This window comes from Meleagris gallopavo, chromosome 16 (genome assembly GCF_905368555.1).
Source record: "Meleagris gallopavo chromosome 16, MGAL_WU_HG_1.1, whole genome shotgun sequence".
In the NCBI taxonomy this organism is placed as follows: Eukaryota; Metazoa; Chordata; class Aves; order Galliformes; family Phasianidae; genus Meleagris; species Meleagris gallopavo.
The window spans coordinates 6629102-6651847 of NC_139419.1; the positions used below are offsets into that span (position 1 = coordinate 6629102).

Consider the following 22746-nt stretch of genomic DNA (forward strand, 5'->3'; position numbering starts at 1 on the left):
CTAGTGTGTGGGTCCACTTTCGGGGGAGTGTTTTTGGGGAAGCTGAGACCAGGCTGTGCTTGAGGCAGTGTGGAGGGGTCTCATGGACAGCAGCTGTTGGAGCTCCAGCAGAGACTGGCACTGTCCCTTTGCTCTTCTCATGGGAGAACAGCGAGTGCAGTGTGTGCCTGGGTACAATCTGTAGTATCACTTCCCCAAGTTATTTCTGAAGCCCAAAGGTTCTCACTAACCATTGTGAGCATGAGCAGTGCTTGGGGGTGGCAGTGTGTCCCGCTCGTCCTGGTACCGAGGGGCTGTGCCATATGGAGTCAAATCACCACAGGCACTCTGCTCCTGGAAGTCCTGCTGTGAGATGGAGCAGCTGGCATATGCTTAGTCTTTGTCCCTCTGTGGGTGTTGTCCCTGGCTTTTCCTTTGCCAAGCAGCTAGGATTTCTCCCTTGGCAGAGGCCCTCAGTGCCATGCCACAGCACAGGGTTCCTGGCTGGAGCTGTGCTCTGCTCTTTGGTGTGAAGGCTGCAGACAGGGAAGCTGCTGGTACCCAGCGTGCACTCCTGTGCTTTGCTCTGCTTCTGCTTGATCTATCCTCCCTTGGACATGAGAGCAGCATATCTGCCCCTAGTCCCAGCAGAGGACGCTGCTCAGACGCTGCCATGCTCCGTGCACAGCCTTGATCCCCCATCTTTCTGCTGGTGGTGCTGAGCAGGTGCAGAAGGTACAGCCCTGCAGCACTCAGGAGCTGCAGCCCCATAACAGCTGAGCTCTGCTGGTCTTTGCTGCTTCCCCTTCCCTCACCTGTGCCTGTTCCCCTCAACTGCTAAGGTCTGCAGTTCTCCCCTGGGGCCGTGCCCTCCCCGTGATGCTCTGGTGCAGCCCCAGGCACTGGGTGTGAAGCTGTTCTGCACCAGGCGTGAAGTTGGTTTGTGGAGCTTCTGTGCATGAGCTGAGCAGTGGCTCCTGGGGGACCCCATTAAGGCAGTTGGGTCGCTGCGCTGCCGTGGAGAGGAAGTTTTGGTGCAGCCCACAGCAGCATGGTAGCTTTCCCTCCTGCTTGCTCTTTCGAGTATTTTTTTTTTTTTCTTTTTCTCTTGCTTAAAGTCATCCTCACTGCAGACTCACTGCTGGAGACAGGTAGTAAAACATGCAGATTTTACTTGTTTTCTTGTAGGTATTGGTGGTGCGTGGGTGGTTTCTTCCAGGCTGGGGCTGCACAGAGCCTCTCCCTGCAGTCTGGCAGTACCCTACAAGACCCTTCATTTCCCCACAGTAATGCTCTGAGGCTGCCATGTAGCCTCTGCGTGGTGACGTGCAAGAGAAGACGTGCTTGTGCTCAGTGGTCACCTTGAGTTGGTGCAATGCCACGAGGACATGGAGTGGGTGCACAGTGCTGCTGCGGGATGGGTGCTTCTATCAGGGGAGCCCAGCACATGGTTATCTATGGAGCCCTCTCTTGGAGCCCTGCCCTGGTTCTCAGCCACCCCGAAGCGCAGGGCAATGTGGGCCTGCACCTCTCCTTGTCACGTCCTGCAAGTGATAGAGATGGGCAGAAATCCATGTGCCAAATACCTCTGTGTCTGAGAGCCCTCCACAAATGCTGCTGTTGCTACGGGAACGGGCTTTCTTGTGTTTGAATGCGGATTTAATTCTTTCTTCTCCTCCCTGCTCCCCACCGGTTAAGACACTCAGATGGGTTTAAGTTGTGCATATAATGGTCTTCCCGATTGTGCAGGGAGCTCAAGAATATCTTTCACTAATGAAAGAGCTGCCTCAACTCTCGAGGGTTGAATGAGAATTCTTCCTCAATGCCTCCTATCAACGGCTGAGTTTACCAGCCCTGTGCCTCAGGGCTGCTCTCAATGCCACCTGCATGGATAATTGAGACCTTTCGGGTTGCCATAGAGAATGCTTTGGCTTCCAATCTTACATCAATCGGTATTTGGGATGGTTTTCTTTAGAACCACCAGAGGTGGGAGTGCTGTCTTTGTAGCACACAGGTGACAAGTACAGAATCACAGAACCGTTAAGGTTGGAAAAGACCTTCGAGACCCTCGAGCCCAACCCTACCCCATCCCACTGTGCCCACCGACTGCATCCCTCAGTTCCACATCTCCACAGCTCTGGAACACCTCCAGGGACGGTGGCCCCACCACCTCTGTAGCAGCAGTGCCAGTGCCCAACTGCTCTTTCTCTTTCAGAGAGGAAATTTTTACAATACCCAAGCTGAGGTGGGGCACTCTTTGAGTGCTGCACCCTATGGAGCCACGTAATGCACCACCCTCTGCAGGCTCTCGTGGCAGTGCCCAGCCCCAGCGCCCAGTGGGTGCAGGAGATGGAAAAGCTCTGGGCTGTCACTGGGACAGTGCCTCTGTTCTGCATGGTGGGACGGCACTACAAATAAGATGAAATGATTCATTGCTAGACCTAAGGTTGGGTGAAAGTGAAGATGGTGATCACAGTGCTGGCTGTTCCTTTACATTAGGTAGGGGTTTTAACATGCATTGTCCAGAATGTTCCTTGCTCCCGAGAGGGACTGTCAGCAGCTTGTGCAAGGAGCAGCGGGATCCTATATAGGCCAAATTCTGCTCTGATAATGGAGCGAGCAGCTTCACAGGAATTGTTCCTCAGATACATCAGCCAAACTGAAAATAATTTGGCTGCTTCTTGAACTTGGCACACTTGAGCGGCTATTACAACTTCAGAGGAATAACACTGAAAGAGGGATTCATCTCTACTTCTGAGAACTCGTAGTGCTTTGATCCTGGGAGCTGGCTCCTGTTTTCTGGCTCCATGGCAGTGGTGTGGCTGGGCAATGCCTGGGCACAGCTGGAGCCCTGCGGCCCCATCCCCTTGGTGGCAGCCACCCACCTAGAGATGCTGCAGGAGAAAAGATCCCATCAGCCAGAGGGTTATTCTGTGTTCAGCCTTTGCCATCCAGAACAATGCTGTAATGAAATAGAATTCTAACCTAATTATTATGGATGTTGCGGAGGTTGGTGGGGATGATGTTGGGCTGCTGCTGAGCAGGGCTGCTTAGTGGTGACAGAGGAGGAAGATCGTGGAGGTGCTGAGAGGAGTGGTGATGTAGCAGAAGAATGTGCAATGAGGATCGGCCTCTGCCATCTACGTACACTCTGCTTGAGAACTGCATTTGCAGCGAATTAAAATCCTGGCAGAGTGTGGAACAGACAAATTTTTTTGGGAAACACCTTTTGGTGGGTGTGTGTTTCATGCTCTGGAGTCTGAAGGGCAGAGAAGTGCTTCCCTGGGGGTGGCTGGCAAATGAATCTGCTGTCCTAGGCTGAACCTGATTCCTTTTCTGTAGCTTCAGCCTGCATTGGTTCCAAGATAAATAGCCTGTGTGCTGTGCGGGATGTTGCTGAGGGACCGTACTGCTTCTGGTTTGGAAAGCTGTGTGCAGGGTCCCTTGCGAACCAGGCAGGATGTGCAGCCTGGGCTGAGCCTGGCATCACCAGCAGCAATCCGGGTGCTGGGGTTGAGCAGGCTCTGGGAGCCTGGCAGCAAGGAGCAGCTCTTCAGCTGAGCCTGTGCAATATGCTGCTACTGTTTATGCAAAATAACAAATCCTTCCAAATATTTATTACTACATCAGGCATGGAAAGCCGCCTCCAGGCAGCTGCCGATCTCTGAGGCTGAGCCCAAGACCCATCAGCGGGGCAGAGCCAGCACCGTGGTGCTGGGGGTGCTGTGGAGTGCTGGGGCCACAGCCTGGCCCTACAGCAAGCAGGTTGTGGGATGATGAGCTGGGAAGGGCTGGCACTACTTGGTGTTGGTAGGGTTGGAAGGCAGCGCGAGGGGAGGGCTCGGAAACAGTCTGGTTGGAAGGACCCAGAGCCCTCCCAGCACGCACAGCTAGGTGTCTGCAGCAGTATTTGGGGCCTCACCTGGCTGCTGCGGGTACCTGGGTGCTCCTCGTCCCCAAGCACCCACAGTTCTATGCAGCCCTTTGCTCCCAGAAGCATCGTTTCTCACACAGGGACACCCAGGATGCCGCTGCACGAGGCAGCGTTGGGGAAGTTTTTGCCTTTCCTGCAGTGTGGGTGCAGGGGTGCGTGGCAGGGTGCCCTGCACAGCTCAGGTGGTGTTGCAGGCATGGCACAGCTGAGAGTGGGATGGAAGGGACGCTCTGCAGGAGTACCATCAAAGCCAAGCTCTGCACTTACCACTGATAGGCCTTATCTCATTTATATGGAGTGCTTTGTAGCAGCCAAAAGAAATTTTAGGCAAGCTTAAATATTTTTATGATTCCCTTTGGGTTTGTATGTATGGTTTTCTCTCCTTCATTGCTTTACTTTAATAAAACCAATGTCTGTAAAGCTGCCTTTGGGCTGGCTGGGAAGGGCTGTGTTCATTGTGCTGGGAGTGGAGCAGGTGCAGGGATGGTGCTGAGCACAGCAGTGCACGGCCACGTGGAGCTGCACCCTTCAGTGTGGGGCTGCCTCTGGTAGCAGCAGGATTGGATGGAGGGTGGAGGGGCCCATGCTCTGTGCATGGATGGAACTGCTTATCCAAATCCCATTAAAAATGCAAATGGTTTCTTTCACCGGGACAGAGCCGCATTAAAAAGTAGGCCATATTGTAAACATTAATGTAGTCCTATTGGCCAGTAGGGACGTGGAAGGGGAAAGCGAGCCAGGAAGGCTCTTTGCAGAGCTCCATGCAAGTAAAAGGACTCTTCTCTGCCATCCAAAAGCTGGCAGCCCATATAACCCTCTAATTGAGCACAGTGCCATGTAATCGTGTAGGACCGCTGCCCAAGAAGAGCAGCTCCAATCCATCACTTGATGAAGTCTATTTGTGAGGTAGGTTCTGAACAACCTGACCATTGAGAGCTACAGCAAAACACAAACAAAACAAAACCCTCTCTGGTCTGATTTCCCACCCCCATGGCAACGTGCTGTGAGTGCTTCCCTTAATGTGGTACTGCTGGCTCTGCACGCCGTTGTGCTGCAGCCACTGCACCTCATGGGGTTTGGACCCGGTGCTGAATCCCAGCCCTTCCTGCAGCATCCATACAGCCCGTGCTGTGCGGCTCTGGCTGGGAGAGCAGCGAGTAGACAGTGAACCTTCATGCTGGAAATGGTGTTTTAATACTTTATTTGTATAACATCAAAAGGAGTGCCAAGTGCACGAGAGATCCTGCCAGCTGCAACCCTTTGAGTGTCTTAAAGGCAGTCGTGTTGCTGTGTAATAACATATAGCGCTCTGAACTGTCATGAGATAATGGCCTGTTTTCAAGGGAAGAAAAACAATAAAAAACTGTAATCTGCATCCCTTCCTGCAGCAGTGTCGCTGGGGTGTGTGGGGATGCTGTGCATGAGCGCCTGTCTCTGGAGGGTCAGCGCTGAGGGATCTCGCTGCTGTGAGCCTCCTCCTGCCAAGAGAGCTGTGACCCTCTGACGTTGCCCCATGAAGGTTAGGTGTCCCTGTGCTGGGCTCTGCTATTCCCCTGCCTGGGCTGCTTGTGCCCCCCAGTACTGTGTGTGCTCCCCTGTGATGTGGCTGTGTTTGATAAATAACTTCCTCCCCCCGCCTCCTCCCCTTGATTGGAAAGTTTCCAAATTGTTAGGCTTGGTTTTTTTTTGTCTGCCCCCCTCCCCAGCTTTCCTCTCACCTCCTGGTGGGAGGAAGGGATCCATGTCACAGCACCCTGCAGACTTTCCAAGGAAATCAGCTGTCCAAGTACAGAAAGTGTGGGAGTTCCTGCATATAACTATGCAAAATGGGGCTCAATCAGGCAATGGTGGCAGTTGTTCTCCTGGCTGGGAGGTGGCTTTGAGCCATCGAATGGGGCTTCGGTAAGCTGAAAGCTGAGGGCAGAACTGTTCCCTGTGCCTGTGGGTGCCCAGGGCTCATTGTGGTGCCTGGTGCTTCTGCTCAGCATAGCTGTGGCCTTTTTATTTGCATCCTGCTGGCTCTCTGCTTTAACGTATTATTTTTCCCTTTTCTAAATGGACATTTTCAAGCCTATTGCTGGCTGCTGAGCCCTGTGCAGTTGCTTCAATCCTGCTCCCCTGGGGTGTTCGTGGGGGGGGGGTGCTGGGAGGGAGCTGCAGCCATGGAACTTGGGGCCCCACAGTCCCCAGTGGGACCTCCTGGTGTTATCGAGGCTGCAGAGTTAGAGACCAAAGGAAACACCTGCTGTGTCTGAAACTGCTGGAGATGAACCTCTGCTCTTTGCTGGAGCATGGCAGGAGGATGTGGTTGAAATAACAAGATAACGTCCAGTGCTCTGCTCGTCTCGGCTGGGGAGAGAGGAAGGGAGGGAGCAGTGGGGCTGCGGATTCTGGGCAGCATCAGCATGCCCTGGGCTGGCAGGAGCAGGGAGGAGCTTCATCTCCAGTCCTGTGCTGTTCCACGAGACTGGGAGTCCACAGCATGGCATAGGTTGGTTTGGGGCAGGAGAAGATGGGAGAGCTGGAGGATATGTTTGGTTTGGTGCAGCAGCCCCTTGCCATCCTTCTCACCTCAGGGTGCTGCAGGTGTGTGCAGAGTGGCACGCTGCTGCCTGCGTGAGCTGTGCAGCCTGCAGGAGGCAGGGGCAGAGATTTGCTGGAAAGGATCATGGAAGCATCTTGCATGCTCCTGATAGCCGCGTGCAGGGGAGCTCTGTTCGTGTCAGGAGATGTTTGTGTCTGCACCTCGTGGTGCTGTCGGGGCAAATGAGGGCTGTGTGTTCCTCCTGGGTTCCACACTGGGCTGTGTGTGGAGGTGCAGTGTGCAGGGTCGGGGAGCTCTGCAGGAAGGAGTGCTGCAAGAAGGGCTGTGGCACAATCACACAACACGATTGCGGCATTTCACAGAGCCTCTGTAGGAAGCTTTGCGTTAAGGGGACCCCAGCTGGCTGCTGCTCTCAGCAGTACTTAAACTGATCCGCTGTCTTTCCTGGGGGTACAAGAAACCCTTCAGATGTTTCTTTGTATGGAGAAAAGAGAACCTTGCAAGATGCAGTGTGCTTGGTGTAAGCCACGGGCAGCAGCAGAGAAGTCATCCGTCTTTATATCGGCCAAGAAAATATTTTGCTGTTGTATTCATGATGGTTATTTCTGCACTTCCTGAAAAGCAAAAGAACTGTGCAGCACCTCTGGCACTGCTGAGTGAGTCCCAGGGCTGCCCTGGTGCCTCACTGCATTGTTCCCAAAGAGCTCCTGGGAACATCCCAGGCCCTGAGAGGAGCAGCATCCAAAAGCACAGCCTCACAGCCAGGGGATGCTGGGGAAGGCTGGCCCGGCAGTTGGGGCTGTGCCCTGGGCTGGGTAGGTGCAGCAGGAGCTCACTCATGTGGGAGTGCTGTTATGCGATGTGAAATGAGGTCCATGCGTGTGCTGTGGGAGTGTGTGGGACCCAAGTACTAAATGGCGTGTGTTGTTATCGGGGAAAACACTGAAATGAGGTGAGAAATAATACACACCTGTGCTGTTCAGTTGTTTAAGGTAAATTTACCCCCATTTTCCTGCATTTGGAGCGGTCTGAATAATTTAAAGCTTGGTGATTGGTTTTTCATTGTTTTTATTAGAAATATAGGGGACTGAGAAGATGCTCACAGACAGCGCTGTCTCGTTAGCAGTATGTAAATGCAATATGTAAATGCCTCCCAAACTTCACTGCACAGCAGCTCTGTGTTTGTGGTCTAGTCTTGGTTGAAGATCCCTTTACACTTTTAGAGCCAATTTCAGACTCCAGTCTATAACCCACCTGGCTGAGAGGTACTGCAGGGTGACTCCAGTGTTCCTGGAGGTCAGCAGAGAATAAAGCAGCATTTCTGGCCAAGGGAGCTTGGGAAATGCCTCATTCGTGTATGAGCTCCGTACCCTAAATAGAATATCTGAAGGAAATGACTTCTTTATCATGCAGCATGTGCTCAGCATAAATTCCTGCTTTGGTGTTGAGAATCAAAAAGCAGCTCAGTGTCTGAATCTCCAGTGCCATGAAAAGATGAGTTTTAGGATCAGAGCTCTGAAGTCTGCTGGCCAGTGTCCATGGGCATGAGAAAGCTCTCTGCTTGGGCAGGCTTCGGTAGTGCTCCCGGTTCAGGAAGATACCGCAGTGCGTTTGGGACAGGCTCGCATGGCACCAATTCCTTTAGGCAGATACACCCACCAACCCCAGTGCCTGAGTGCGGATGTGTCCAGGAGCAGCCACTGCCTCTGCATCTCTCTGCACGCCTACAGTGACAGCAGTGCTATCTGAGCACTGCTGCTTAATGACCCTGCTCTCTGGCATTGGATGCCAGACAATGCTCAGAACATCTCAAATTTAAGAGGGGGATAAGAGGAAGAAAAAAGGCAAGTGAAGTTTTCCTCTCTGTTTTGGAGATAAGTGACAAAATTCAGCTTAAACTGAGTTATATTATTATTAGCACTTTGGGGACTGGGTTTTTATCTTCCTTGAGCAGGATTAATATGCTCTTACAGCAAGAAGCAAGGCTTCAAAGCCAGCCAGCAGCCATATCCCAGGGCTGCGTGTGTGCAGTGACAGGGATGCACCAGGACCACCCTCTCCTTGGTGCCCACTCCCGTCCTGTAGGGACACCTTGCCATATTTCTGCCTCCTCCCCAGACTCCGACCTGGCGTTTCAATTACAATATCAAATTACCAGGTCACCGCTGTTAAAGTAGGCTGCCAAGTTTTTAATGATCTTCTCTCTCTTGTCATGTGCTGGGTTGTTTTTTTTTTCTTTCTTTCTTTCTTTTTCCAAGCCTCTTTTCCATCTCTGTGCTTCTAACAGAGCCCATCTGTAACCCAACACAAGGCAGCGCTGAGCAGTACCACGAGGCTGTGTAAGTGTGCCCCAGGCCGGGCTTTGCAGCAGGCTCAGTACTGATCCTCTGGGGTTGCTGCAGCTCCTAGCACCTCCATATCAAACCCAGAACTCATTTCTAAGATGGTTTAATCTGGTCCCCCAGGACCATGATTGATCACACAGCTGCCATCCAGCGAGACTGCACCAGGCTGAGAGCTGGGTAGGGAGAGGAACCTTATGAGGTTCACCAAGGGCAAGTGTAGCATCCTACACCTGGGGAGGAATAGCCACATGAATCAGTACAGGCTAGAGGCTGAGCTGCTGGAAAGGAGTTCTGTGGAATCTGGTTGTCCTGATGGCCAAGAAGGACTAGTGGTGACCTGGTTGATCAATGGTTGATCACAGGGTGATCATGAGCCAGCAGTGTGCCCTGGTGGCCAAGACGGCCAGTGGGACCCTGGGCTGCCTTGCACAGTGAGGCCAGCAGGTGAGGGAGGTGATCTTGCCCTCTGCTCTGCCCTGGGGAGGCCACACCTGGAGCACTGCACCTAGTGCTGAGCTTCCCAGGTACTGACAGACAGGGAACTGCTGGGGAAAGCCCAGGGAGGGCTGCAAACCACCTGGATGCGTTCCTAGGTCACCTGCTGTGGGGGTTGGACTGAGGGAGTTCCAGAGGTCCCTTCCAAGCCCAAAGTGTCCCCATCCCCTTGTCCTTGGGCATGGCTCTGAGCACCAGCACTGTCCCCGAAGGCTGAGGCAATGCGCTGCAGTAATGGAGGCTCTTGGCTTGTGCTTTGAGAAACAGGTTAGGGGGATGTTAACGCTGAAAGAAACAAATTCCAGCTTGAAAAATTACCTGTTAGTGTTGTGGCACTGTGCCACCTGGCTATAATTAAAGAGCAGAGCCGAGTCTGTTTCCCTCCTGTTCATTCAGGGCATCTGTCAGGGCCCACGCGTGGGCAGTTGCGCTGCAGGCTCAGTTCCCCCTGCTCTGTGCGTGGGTCTCTGAAACAGCACTGGCACGGGGAGCGTGGGGGGAGCGCACGGGGTGCAAGGAGAACACGTGGGAGGCTTTGCCCTCATCGCTCCGAGCCCCTCAGTGGGTGCTGGGTGCGGGTCTCCACTCCATGAGGAGCTTTTGGCCGCCCCTTGAGGTGCTGGGGTGAGGCTGCAGGGAGCAGTGTTTGTGCTCCCCGCAGCTTTTATGGCCTTAGAAGCTCAGGAAAGGTGCAGGAGCTCGTTCCCATGCCCCACGTGCAGGAGCTGCCTGAGCTGTGCCCCTGCCCACAGTCAGAGTGAGGCTCCGGGTGTTTACGTCTCATGCAGTGGGAGAATGGAGATCGCTCCCCAACCTGAGCTCTAATGCAGTCATCGGCCCCTTCCCCGCCCACACCTATCCTATTGCCGTGGATGATTGATGTTCCTCATCCCGCCTGGCTTCATTACGTTCATTGTCATGCAGAGTGTGTTGTCAATTCACGCCTGGTATTTCATATAAAAGCTGCAGACTTTTTTCTTTTTTTTGAATGTTTTGTTCGTATGTACTTAAATCCTTCTAATAGTGCATGGCTGGGCTCAAAATATTTAACCCTCTAAATAAAAAATGAATATTAAAAATGTCTGCTTTAGAAATGAGCAGCGAGTGGCCTTCCCACTGCGCTTCAGCACAGCTGCTGAGGGGTGCCTGTGTGTGCAGAGCGCTGCGAGTGCGTGCTTGCTTCATCGTGGTGGCGAGCAGCTGCCCCTGGAAGCTGGAAACATTGCTGCGCCCAGTGCAGCACCCACATAGTGACAGGCAGCAGTCGTCCTCATTTGGGAGCTCAGCCACGTGGCGACCAAAGGATGAGGAGGAGCCCACACTGTTTTTAAGAGCTTTCCAGAGGAGCCCGCGGCGAGCGGAGCAGCCTGGATCCTGCCCACACAACCTCTCAGGACTTGCGTGCGTTTTCCTCCCCATCCCCAGGAATCACCAACACGGGCACATTGCTGGCACAGTCCTCAGAGTGCTGCAGTTTGCAGAGGGGTTGGAGCTGAGGAGGGCGCCCTGCACTGCCCTGCAGAGCCCTGCACAGAGCTGGGGAGCTGCTCGCTTTGACGATGCCAGCAGCTGCGGCACGTGCCAGGCGGGAGCAATGGAGGCTGAATTATTCAGCCTGAAAGTGAATCTCTGTTACAGCTCGGTATGTGAGAGATGTTGATGAAGTATTTAAATTCTGAGCTCTGTAATGTAAAATTCATGTCTCTGTGCCTCTGGAAGGAGCTGCCAGTTGAGCGAGTGATGCTGCTGACCGGGCTGCAGGAGCTGGGACCTGGTGCTGGGGTCTTCCTGTAGCTCTGGGATCACAGCATCACTGGTCCGTGGGGATTGAAAGGGTGTCCTAGTGCACTTCCAGTCCAACCCCCACAGCAGGTCCCCTGCTGCAGGTTGCACAGGAACGCATCCAGGTGGTTTGCAGCCCTCCACTGGGCTTTCCCCAGCAGTTCCCTGTCTGTCAGTGCCTGGGAAGCTCAGCACTGGGTGCAGTGCTCCAGGTGTGGCCTCCCCAGGGCAGAGCAGAGGGCGAGATCACCTCCCTCACCTGCTGGCCTCACTGTGCAATTGTGTCCCTTTGGCTTTCATAGCCACCAGGGCACACTGCTGACTGCATCGCCCCAGGCGCAGCCGGGTCTTGCAGCTGAGGTAAGTGGTCCCCGCTCCCATGGCTGCTAGAGAGGACAACAAGCAGTGTTGGTTGGTTTCATAATGGCTGGGAGATTGTACGGCTAAAAAAAAAAAGTATCACATTGCAGTGCCTGGTATTTCTGAAGGAAAACAGTTTTATCTTTTTGGCACTGAATGACAGCTTTCTCAGTGCTGATTTGAAAGGCTGGGCCTCTTCAAATCTGTAATGAAGGCTTCTTTGTATTGTTAGTGCAGAATTAACTGGGCTGATTAAGAGTTGCTTTCTTGGACTGAGAAACCCATGTAGCTGCTCGGGCAATTGGAGCCTTCTAGGGATGCTGGTGAGGTCTCTCTGGAGAGAAGCTGGCAGTCTTGTTCTTTTCTTCCCCTTTCCTTAAGAAAAACAAAACAAAAACAAAACCTGTTCTTTAAGAAGCTGAAACCACACAAATGCCTTTTCCTGCTCCCTACCTCCTTTGCCTCTTGTCACCTTGGGTTGGTGACATCATCACACACACCCCTCCCCCCCTCACCATGCCTTACTGGCCCCTCAGCACCCCAAAGCCCTTGTGTCTGCCAAGAGTGGTGCCTTCGAGCAGGCAGGCAGAAACTCAGCCAGGAAGGGCTGCCCTGCCAGGATGGATGCATACATGCTGGTAAGAAGGTTGGGCTTGTGGGGCTCCTCCTGGAGCAGAAAAGCAAAAATGCAGCATGGATGTAGTAGCAAAGCAAAATGAGTTGAAATATGAAGAGAATTGTCAAAACGTGAAATGCTCAGATGCAGCAGCTGGGCAGCCCAGGGGCTCGGAGCAGGGGTGGCAGAGCTGTCGTTTTCCTGTGCCCTCCTGGCAGCTCTTTGCAGCACAGAGCCCAGTAATCTCAGAGCACGTCCGCTCTCTCCGCGTCTCAGGGGCTGGCAAGGGAAAAACCGCTGAAGTCTGATGGGGAATTAAAGATTTTTGTTGTGTTGTAAGGACTCCAGAAAGCTTTTAACCAAAGCTGGGGATTAAATCCAAACAGCACAAATTTTTAGCTCAGCTTCTCCTTATGCGCTGTAAGTGATTAAAAGCTGTAAAGCACTGTCAGAAATTTAGGACTTCCCTTCCTGGAAGCCTTCTTTCCCCTTATTTTACAATTACCATGCTTCACTGACTTTGTTTGATGTACCGAGCCATACTTCTGAGTGCGGGAATGGAAATGGTGGGCTGCTGCTGTACACTTGGGTGCGTGGTGAAGGCAAAGCCGGACTAATGCATCTGACCTCACAGTTGACCCAGCGTAGGTGGATAAGCACAAAGCGCCTTTAAAAATATTTTTTTGTGTGTGCTATTTTGTTCTCTCCAGCTCCGATAATCAGAACTGCAACCCGTTCCCCGGATCTCTCGTTATTTACGAAGTGGAGGCATTATCCAAATGAGAGCTTCCACCGGGTTGCAGGGGAGCAGCTACGCACTGAGATGCGCTCAAAATAATCTTTGAGTTTGCTATTAGAACCATCTGCCCAAGTGAGGATCTGTCAGCTCTCCGGCGAGGTCCTTATCTCCTCGCTGGGGCTGATTTGGAGATGAGTTTTGGTCGGTCCTTGTTCTGTCTCTCCTAACTCTCCATCTGTCTGCTTTATTTGACGTTCTGCATCTGGTGCTGTCCTGGGTGCCTTCAGAACTTTGCTCTGCCTAGAGGAGGATGACAAAGGGGACACGAGTTCTGGGAGAAGTGTTCTGGATGGGGAGCATCGAGGTGACTTCCCTGAATTATTCATTTTGCGAAGGACTTGGGGAGAATTGATTAGCCCCTTCTTCAGAACAAGGAGTCCGTACAATGAAATTAGAAACAAATGGAGATCAAATAAAGGCAGCACTGCTTTATGTGGCATCCAGTTGCTAGGCAGGGTTCATTCTTGCAGGAAGCCGTTTGTCATGGTGTCTGGGTTTTGAGGAGGGCTGGATACCTTCCTGCCAGCTAACTGCATTTTGTGTGGGAGATGAGGCTAATCAGATCGCATGTGGCAGGCTCTCAGCCAACAGTGTGCAGGCTCAGGGGCTGATGGATGGCATGCCCAGTGTGCTAAGGGTCCCTGCACTGCCTCGGTGGCCCCAGATGTTGTCAGCGTTGCATCCCAAAAAGCCAGCCTGGAAAAAGCACCATTTCAGAGATCATGTGCCATCTCTGAAGAAGGCATTCAAGGCCAGGTTGGATGGGGCCCTGGGCAGCCTGATCTAGTGATTGGCCACTCTGCCCTTGGCAAGAGGATTGGAACTGCATGATCTTTGAGGTCTTCTCCAAACTAAGTCATTATGTGATAAAGGAGCTGAGGGTGAAAGCCTGGACTGTCTGGGAGGTACCGGACACCTCTAGCAATGGGAGCACTTGGCCAAATGAAAGCTGCTCCCCGCGGTGCTGGCAAGGTCCTGCCCTTTCTGGGCTTTCATGTTCCTGGGTTCCATGCATCTGGGCTGGCTCCCTTGGCAGCCTGAGTGCCAGGCTAAGGAGCTTACTACTGCAATAGAGGGCATCTCCTGTGCAGAAGCTGTTGGGCTGAGGAAGGATTTTATATTCTAAGAGCAAATCTTTCGGCATTGTTGTGTTTTTGGGCAAGCTGCCCAACTGTCTGCTGTTAGAAGCGCATCTGAATGGAGATAGAGCATGTGAGGTGAGGGATGTTGCATATGGCAGGGGAATTCATTTGCATTTGTTTACATTTTGTAAACAGAGAAAATACCCCACGTGAGCAGGAAGATGTATGCACAGAGACGTGGAGCCCAGGAGCCCTCTGTTCAATATGACCAAATGTGGGGGACAGGTGTGATCCTGACTTGCTTGTTAGCAGGATGCAATCAGCAGCTGCCAGGGCTGCGTGGGGCTGCAGCTGGGCAGTGCCCCATGCTGGCATCTTGCCTGCTGGCCCTGCTGGCACGGGTCGCTCCAAGCAGCCCCTTGGCATCGAGCAGCTCCTGCGGTCGTGGCTGCGTGTGCCAGAGCTCTGCTGAGATCTGCCTACTGCGGGTCTGGGGCTACTCCTCCCTGCAGCTTCCCCACACATCGGTGTCACCGCACCGTAATGTAAAGCCACTGCACCTTAATGCACTGCTGCCTGCTCGTAGGGCCGCTGCCGGGCTGTGGGAGCGTCCTCCCCTCTCCCTGCACTTCATGTAGTGCCAAGGGCTCTGCCCTCCCGTTTTTACTTCTGCTGGAGGTCTCTTCATTAGTTTTCTCCTATTGGCCCAAGAGACAACTGAATCATAGAACCATATAATGGTTTGAGATGGAAGGGACCTCTAAAGGCCATCTGGTCCCACTCCCTGCACTGAGCAGGGACATCCTCAGCTCCATCAGTGCTCAGAGCCCCATCCAGCCTGACTGTAGCTGTGTGCAAGGATGGGGCACTGCCACCTCTCTGGGCACCCTGTGCCATTCCTCACCTCCCTTGGCATAAAGAACTTCTTCTATCCGGTCTAAATCTCCCCTCTTTTATTTTGAGACCATTTCCCCTCATTCTGCACATAGCCCATGCTATACCAAATATCACTGGTATCTGTGATGCCAAAGGCAACCATGGAGTGCTTCTACCTGCAGCTCATGGCAGCACTCCTGCGCAGTGTGATCACTGTATTCATCCCTCCTGCCATCACCAATGACTCCTCTCTGCTGCGATATCTTACAGCATCATTGCAAAGCATGCACGCCTATAACTGCTCCTAGCTGTGTGTTTTCTATCTGTCCCTGTATACTGCTGCCCACTCTGAGCCCGGAGGTCCCTCCTGTGGTGGAAGTGCAGCCAGACACGTGCTGTGCTCTTGGGATGTTTCTTAATGCGTTTTTTCTGGCTGTCAGGTTCTGTGATCCACATGTGAAACTGCTTTATAGTTTTCTCAGGGATTTCTGAGCAGCATTTTAGACAAAGAAGCCTCTAAGTAGCTTTGGGTTTTTTCTCCCCCTCAACCTTAACAACACCTTTAGTTATTTTTCTGTCCTCCCACCTTTTAAAAGAAGGCTCTTCTCAGAGACCTGAAAATATCCTATACCACTGTGCTGGGGCAGCCCCATCCCTGTAGCTGCAGTTCTGCCACACGAGTCCCAAACCTGCGGAGCTGCAGCACGCTGCCTTGTGTGGGCTTTTATATTCCTCACCTCCCCCGAGACAGTGATTTCTCCCCAGATGCCTGTAATGGAGATGGCACTGAAGAAGAACTTAGGGCCAACAAGGAGCCATGCATTACACAGCAACAAATGGTAAAGGTTAATGTTTCATTTTTGTTGTGTATAAATGACTCAGGACGTTTGTAGCTCACCAGTGGGATTTGATAACTTTATTATCGCGAAATAAGATTTACAAATGAACTGTCTAATTAGCAACCTGGGAAAGCTGCTGCTTGTGCTGTAGTTTCTAAAGTGATGAAGATGCAGTCCTAAAGCTCTGCAGCAATGGAGTGGAGCGTGCTGCCCTTCAGCATGGTGCACTGCATCGGCCATGGGAGGAGCACCTCCCATCCCTGTGCCCCTGGGTAAGGTGCACACATGGGGTCGAGGAAGAATTAGAGCATAAGCTACTATACCTGATTAATTCTCTGGGCTGTTTTTCTGCAGAGATTGAGTATTCCCCTAAGTGTGCATGAGATGTTTGCGTGGACCTTTTCAAGGCTTGCAGAGCTTCGTTTGAAGTGCTGGATGCAAATCCCCCACCACTGCAGTGAGCCTCCTGCTTGCTTTGGATGCGTAGGCGAGCGTTCCGCTTCATCATCATCAAATGGATTCTCCTTACAATCCATATTAATATCGATTGCTGGGGAGCCCACTGCTCCTGCTAAACACTCAGTGGCCACAGAGGTGGCCCACAGTGGCCAGGGCACCATTTACTTAATTGAACAGTAGTGTGTAATGCTTTGCGGACACTACAATCATTTTTCCACTTGGATTGATAATACCATGTGTCTGCTGTTCGTTGGGTCCCTGCTCGAAGGACAGGAGGTGTTAAGTGGGCACGTATATTTAATGCCTTCTTTAATAATTAAACTCTCCGATAAAACCTTAAAAAAATATGGCTGTAATAAAAACCTGTTATGGTTTTGAGCTTCCCAGGCATTGGCTTTCTGGTTTCTTGCCACCAGAAATGGGCATTCCACCTGTGCTGGGGCCTCTCACAACCCCACAGTGCCTCTACGTGATTTTCAGCTGTGGTGAAGGACATACAGACGCAGCTGCTGCTCCCTCCTGCAGCCTCAGCTGCCCTGGTTTACCTTCCCCAGGCAGGAGCAGATAGCGCTGTCCCAGAGTGCAAATCTTTGCAGGAGTTGGGAAGGGGTGGAACACCCCAGGATTTGCTTTTCTCTCCTTTCCCGCTCTTCCATCATGTTTGCATCCAGAAGCTCATTAACATGGTGCAGAGAAATGCCATACAAGCGCAGCCCAGCAAAAATCCACCTCTCCGAGCCCAAACCATTCCTGCCACAGCACTGCTGCAACATGAGCTCCGTGGGGCTGCTGGGGGTTGTTGCAGGACAAATCTTTGCTAATACAGTTCTAATTTCTTCCTTCCTGCTTCCCAGATGCTTCTGTCTGTGTGTACTAGTGACAAATGGTGAACAATGTTTTCAAGAAAATGTTTATTTGTTTGGCTCAGAGAAGCAGCTCCTCTAAGGAAGGAGTTGTTGGCAGCTGTTGTGCCTCCCAAACCTTCTGTTTGTTCTTTGCATAATGAAAAATGTGAAAGGGAAAATGCATTTGAAACTGGATGGAGCGGGGCACAATGAGTGGATTGTGAGCTTAATGGGAAACTTCACTTGCTTTCTCTTTGTTCCTTAAGGAAAGTCCCATGTGGGTGCAATGGAAGTCAGCTTCATTTCTGTGCATCTCCATCTGCTGCCTGTGCTCTGGTGCTCAGAACCCTTTTTTCACATGCATCTCCTCTCTGGAGTGGGGATGGAGCAGCAGAAGGAGCACTGAGGTCTTTACCAACCTTTAACTGTTTTGTGCTGAGTGGGGTCAATGCTGCTGATGGGGCTCCCTGGTGCAGGAGGTGCAGTCAGGGAGGTGGCACACGAGGACAAATTTCCTGCACTGCTCCCAGAACTCCAACTTTGTGATCTATGTGCGTGCGAGGAGGGAGGAGTGCGTGTCTTCTGGTCTGGCAAATGGAGGCTGGGGAGCTGCTAAAGAAAAGCAGAGCTGTGGGAGGAATGTTGCCCACCTGTTCCCTTTGGTATAACGTTCTGTTTTTGGACACACACACTCTGCAGCGCAGATGTCTGTGTGCGCCGGCGCTGCCTCTCATACATAGGTGACCTCAGCAAGCTCCAAGTGAGCGCAGGGGCACCCAGCCCCTCTCTGACGTTCGTTCCATGTTTTCCTTCTGCTTACTTTTCTGCTTTTCTGCCTGACAGTCATCGATAAGGAAATCTGTAGCAGAACATTAAATCTTAGCGAATCCTGCTCAGTGTCTGAGGTGCCGCTCCCCACAGATCAGATACAAGCACATTTCATGGCTCTGGGTCTGCACGCTTCAGGTCCCATCGCGCAGCTCTGACGCTGTCCCTCTTCTCTCTGCAGTTTGCTGCTTCGTGGTGCACAAGCGGTGCCATGAGTTCGTCACCTTCTCCTGCCCCGGCGCAGACAAGGGCCCAGCTTCTGATGTAAGTATCTGCCCTGATGTTATCTTGGTGTCAACGCTCTGCCTGGGCCAGCTCCCACACTGTACTGCAGGCAGTTCCCCAGGGCCAACCAGGGGCCCCTCAGGAAGAGCAGGTGTTGTTCTTCCAAGGGTCTGCTTCGTGTCATCCTGCAGGATTAATGAGCCCAGTGTGTGTGCACGTTGGAGGAGCGTTCCCTGCCCCCAGATTCCACCTGAATGGAATACTGCTCTCTGTTATCAGGGGCCTGTAAGAAAGAAAGGGACAGGTTCAGCAGAGGCTGTTGTGATAGGACAAGTTTCAAACTAAATGAGGGGAGATTTAGACTGGGTATAAGGAAGAAGTTCTTTATGCCAAGGAAGGTGAGGAATGGCCCAGGGTGCCCGCAGAGGTGGCGGTACCCCATCCCTGCACACAGCCACTGTCAGGCTGGACGGGGATCTGAACACTGATGGAGCTGTGGGTGTCCCTGCTCAGTGCAGGGAGTGGGACCAGGCAGCCTTTAGAGGTCCTTTCCAACTCAAACTGTTCTGTAGTGTTATGGTTTTTAGAAGGATGCAGCTCCTGGTGCATCCCGATGCTTTCAGCAGACCAGGACTCACTTGAGCTGCTCTGTGTAGCTCTGCCATTGCATTCCTGGTCTGTCTGACAGCTTTTGTGTTTTACTGTGGAAACTGGCTAATCTGGGGAACTGCGAGGAGAAAGAGAGCAAACTGGGGAAACTGTGGTGCACCAGATCTCTCACCTTTATAAATAGAAGCAGTGGGTGCAGGAAGTGCAGTGCGCAGCGGAAGGTGGGGGCTGCACAAGTGCTGTTGGTCACTTTGCCCAGAGCAGGGCTGGTGCTGAGATTTGGTATGTGGGTTTGGGATGTGCTGTCACAAGTGTGGGGAAGGGCAGAGCTCTGGGGCTCTGTGCCAATGGGATGGGCTGCAGGGGCATGGAGCTGCTTTGCTTTTATAGCCAGCCCAGGACCCAGTGGAACATTAAACCTGTGTGTGTAAGCAAGGTGTTCCTCACACCTCTCCTCGAGGTTGGCAGCTCGCAGGGATGCATGGCTGTCATGCACAGTTTGATAAGCCCACTTTTATCTGCACTTCCCACTAGACAATTTGTCAAGATCTTCTGTTATGTTGTTGTTTTTTTTTTTAATTCCCCACCGGCACTCTGCATGTGCCTATCACTTTTCCTGCTGAAGGCTTTCTGCTCTGCAGGGACTGCTGCTAATTGCAGTGTATTGGAAGCTATTGAACCTTACAAATTAGTTAGTGGAGGGGAAAAGGAGATGTAGTACAGATGCCAACCGAAGAGACCCAAACACGTACCCAAATTCTCTATTAGTCCCTTACTGTTCTGTATGGGGCTGGAGCTGCACAGGGGTTGCTGTACTCTGTCTGACCCCAGAGCACCCAAGGGTGTCATCCCCAGCCCAAGGGATAGCCATGTCCCCTGCCTGAGCCTTGCAGTGCTGTGATGGTTTGCAGCATGCAATTTCCCTGCAGCATGCTGCAATTACTCCCATGGGGATAGGAGGGAGTGAGTTCTGCTTCTATTGCTCTGGGTGGTTTCACTGCTGCTCTATGAAATGAGAGCCTGATGGAAAAAAAAGCAAGGAAAACTGGAGAAAGTATGGGGAAGTGTGATAAAAGGGGATTTACGCTCTGCCCTTTGCTCAGCCAGGTGGGCTAGCAAGCTATCCCATGTGCACACCCACACGGGGTTCCTCTGCACAGTGCTACTGCACAGCACACAGAGCTGCAGCCCCCAGGGTGGCTCTGCAGCTCTGCTGCTGCTGAGTGATGTCACACAGTGAGGTGCCTTCAGCCATGTGGCTGAGCTCTATCGTCACACGCTCTCTATTCTCTGTCATCTGGAACTCATAAAGATGGCAGTGAGACCTGCTTGCACCCTGCAGACGTGGCTCAGGTTACAAAAGATATATGTCATAGATATAAACGTATGTACATTTAGGAACATATTCAGATATTTGTGCATAGGGATCTGAAAACTTACAAGGCTGCTGTGCTGCAGAGCCCAGAGGCTCCCACCCTATCCCCTTGCGCTGGGGGGTGTTGGGAGCACAGAGGGTGCAGCTGGTGCTAGAGAAGACCTGCTTGCTTTCTCCTCCCAAGCAAACCTGAAACCCACCAGGCTCTGGGTGCTGCTGTTTGTGCCATTTGCTTTAGTGCTGGGGACTGCAGGTAAAAGCTAGGCAGCACAAGTTGGGGGTTCAGCTGGGCATGGCTCTGCAGCGCTGCTCGTGGGTCGCAGTGCTGCAAACCGTGCCTGTCGCAATGCAAAAACAGCAGGAAGATGCCAGCAAACATGATTGCAGCAGAGCTGGAATGAGGGACCCTGAGATGCTGAAAAGCACTTAACCTTGCTCAAGGAAAATGAGGCTTGGCAGCAGCAGCGTGGGGCAGGCTGTGCTCCAGGTGCCCCTGCTGCGTGGTGTCAGGCACAGGCAGCCTGCCCAGCTGGGTGCTGTGCACATCCTCACCCAGCAGCGAGCAGGAGAGCAGCAGGTGATGGGAAATGCTGTGCCCATTTCTGCACGCTTCTGGTTGTGGGCTCTTGCTATGCTTTCTCCTGAGCAACATTGTCCAAGCCGGAGTGAGAAGAAGGGACAGGGAGCACCCAATGCCCAGTCCTGCTCCCCGTGCACGGCACTTCTCTGCTGCCTTCTGCCGGCCCAGTGGCCCTCCAGTTATCGGTGGGCAGCTTCTGCCTGCCAAGGGGAAGGTTTGAAAGAAATCCAAACTGCCCCTTTGTAAGAGGCACCACTTGGTACAGGGATGTGCACAAAGGCCCTTGATCAAATCATCTCCTGTTTGCTGTTGCCACGTGAGTGCTGCCGCTGTGCTCCTTGGGCAGACAGGTAAATGCTGCCCAGCTGCTGTCAGATTATTAATGCATTATTTCTGAAAATAGAGAGAGGTGTGCAGATGCTCAGGGCTTAAGACAGGCAGCAAAAATGGCCTTTTTGTCATGATTTTTTTTTTTTTTTTTTTTTTTTTTTTTTGCCATTTAGTAGAGCTTTAGTTCGTACCCCTGGATGGCTGTCAGCTAGGATTTAACTGGGGGATATTGTAGGGCAAACACTGTTGGTTCTGCATGGGGAATCAGGCTGCTTACAGCAACCTAATCCTGAAGGAGCTTTGAATGGAGAGACAGCAAACTACTCCAGCAAGTAGCAGTGCCCTGCCTGCAGCAGGACTGGCTGGGGATGGGGCTTCATTGCGAGCTGCTGCAAAGCTCAAGCTGAGCTTTCCTCTGCGTTGTTGCTAACAGCCATGGCATGAATCCAGAGCGACCTGTAGTTATATCAAACACTGATAGGATCTAGGTTGTAACAATTTTAGCTATGCTTTTTTTAGTCTGCAGAGCAATCTGGTAACTGTCATTCCTTTGACAAATTCTAATACCCAATTAAGTCTTGCAGAAAGAATGAGTTTAAATTATTGCAGTTGTTTAAGCCTCACAGAGGGTTCTTCATTACAGTGGGCCACGTGGCTGCTGCTGAGCTGGAGAGGGAAGAGGTCCTCTCCCCATGGTGGCACTGGCGGTGACTTCCCTGCCCCAATCTGCTCTGGCTGCAGGGCAGTGTGCTGAGCTGCGAGCACACGAGCAGCAGAGTCAGCCAGGAGCAGTTCTGTTTAATCTGGTGGTGTCTGAAGCTCCCAAGGAATGTGTGTGCTTAACCTTGCAAAGCCAATGGACACAAGTCCTCCATCCAGGAGAGGGAGAGCAGCGCTAATTGCACGATGATAGGGCACATTAAGTGAAGGGATATAATTGCTCCTTACAATGCAGACCGAGGTTGTCAGTATAATTGCTGGGGCTGAGGTTGTGAGGCTGCTTTATGTTGCACTGTACTGAAGTCATGGCCAGGCACTTGTGCTTTTGATGTCTGAAGATGTGATACAGTGGTCTGTTTTGCCCATCAGCACTGCTGTACATCAGGTAGCTGAGGACTAGTGGTGTTTATAACATTTACTTCTCCAATTAGGTCCAACTGTGTGCAGCACCGAGCTTTGGGGCCCAGGATTGCAGCCATGTGCTGGGCTCAGGCTCTCCTGCCCTGCAGCCCTGTAGAAGGCTTTGGTTTTGACATGGTTTTTACATTAATGCTGTTGAAGCCCTTATCAACACCATGGTACTGAAGCATGCTGCTCTTCATTACAAGCTCTGGCGCTCCAGTGCTCTGCTTGCAGCAGGCAGAGCTCGCGTGCCCATTCAAGCTGAAGTTCTTTGAAATATGGCAAGGTCTCCAGGAGCTGAAATCAGGCATGTATAATGTAATGCAGTTGGCAAACCTAATTATAGCTTGAGCTATTAGTAGAATGCATAATTATTTAAATTGTAGACAAAATAATCATTAAAATAACCTTCTTTGCATTATCCTGCTAAAGGTCACCCAATCACAATGCATTAATAAATATCAGAATTGCTCCAGGAATAAAGCAGGCCACTATAGGTTCATTCTGATTTTGCATTTTATTTTTCCAGCTCCTGTAGCTTTGGGAAAGGGTTTCTGTGACACTGCTGTGTGCCTGTGCTCACTGCTGACTGCAAGCAGCTTCGTCTTTGTCTTGGGCTCCTCCGTTCCTGAAAAACTCCACAATTGTTTGTACTGCAGAAAGGGTTGATGCTGTTTGCTTTTAGAGGAGAGAAGCTTTGTGGGAATGTGAGAGCTGTGGG

General features: G+C 52.0%; 1 protein-coding gene across 4 annotated transcripts in view; it reads left to right on the forward strand.

Annotated features, from left to right (window-relative positions):
• PRKCB (protein kinase C beta) overlaps positions 1-22746 on the forward strand; it is a 78085-nt gene that overhangs the window by 13925 nt on the left and 41414 nt on the right. For all 4 annotated transcript variants that reach the window (XM_085237371.1, XM_085237373.1, XM_085237370.1 and 1 more), the window contains exon 3: positions 17966-18048. In XM_085237371.1, the coding sequence (XP_085093497.1) occupies positions 17966-18048 (83 nt within the window). The remainder of the gene's footprint in view (positions 1-17965; positions 18049-22746) is intronic.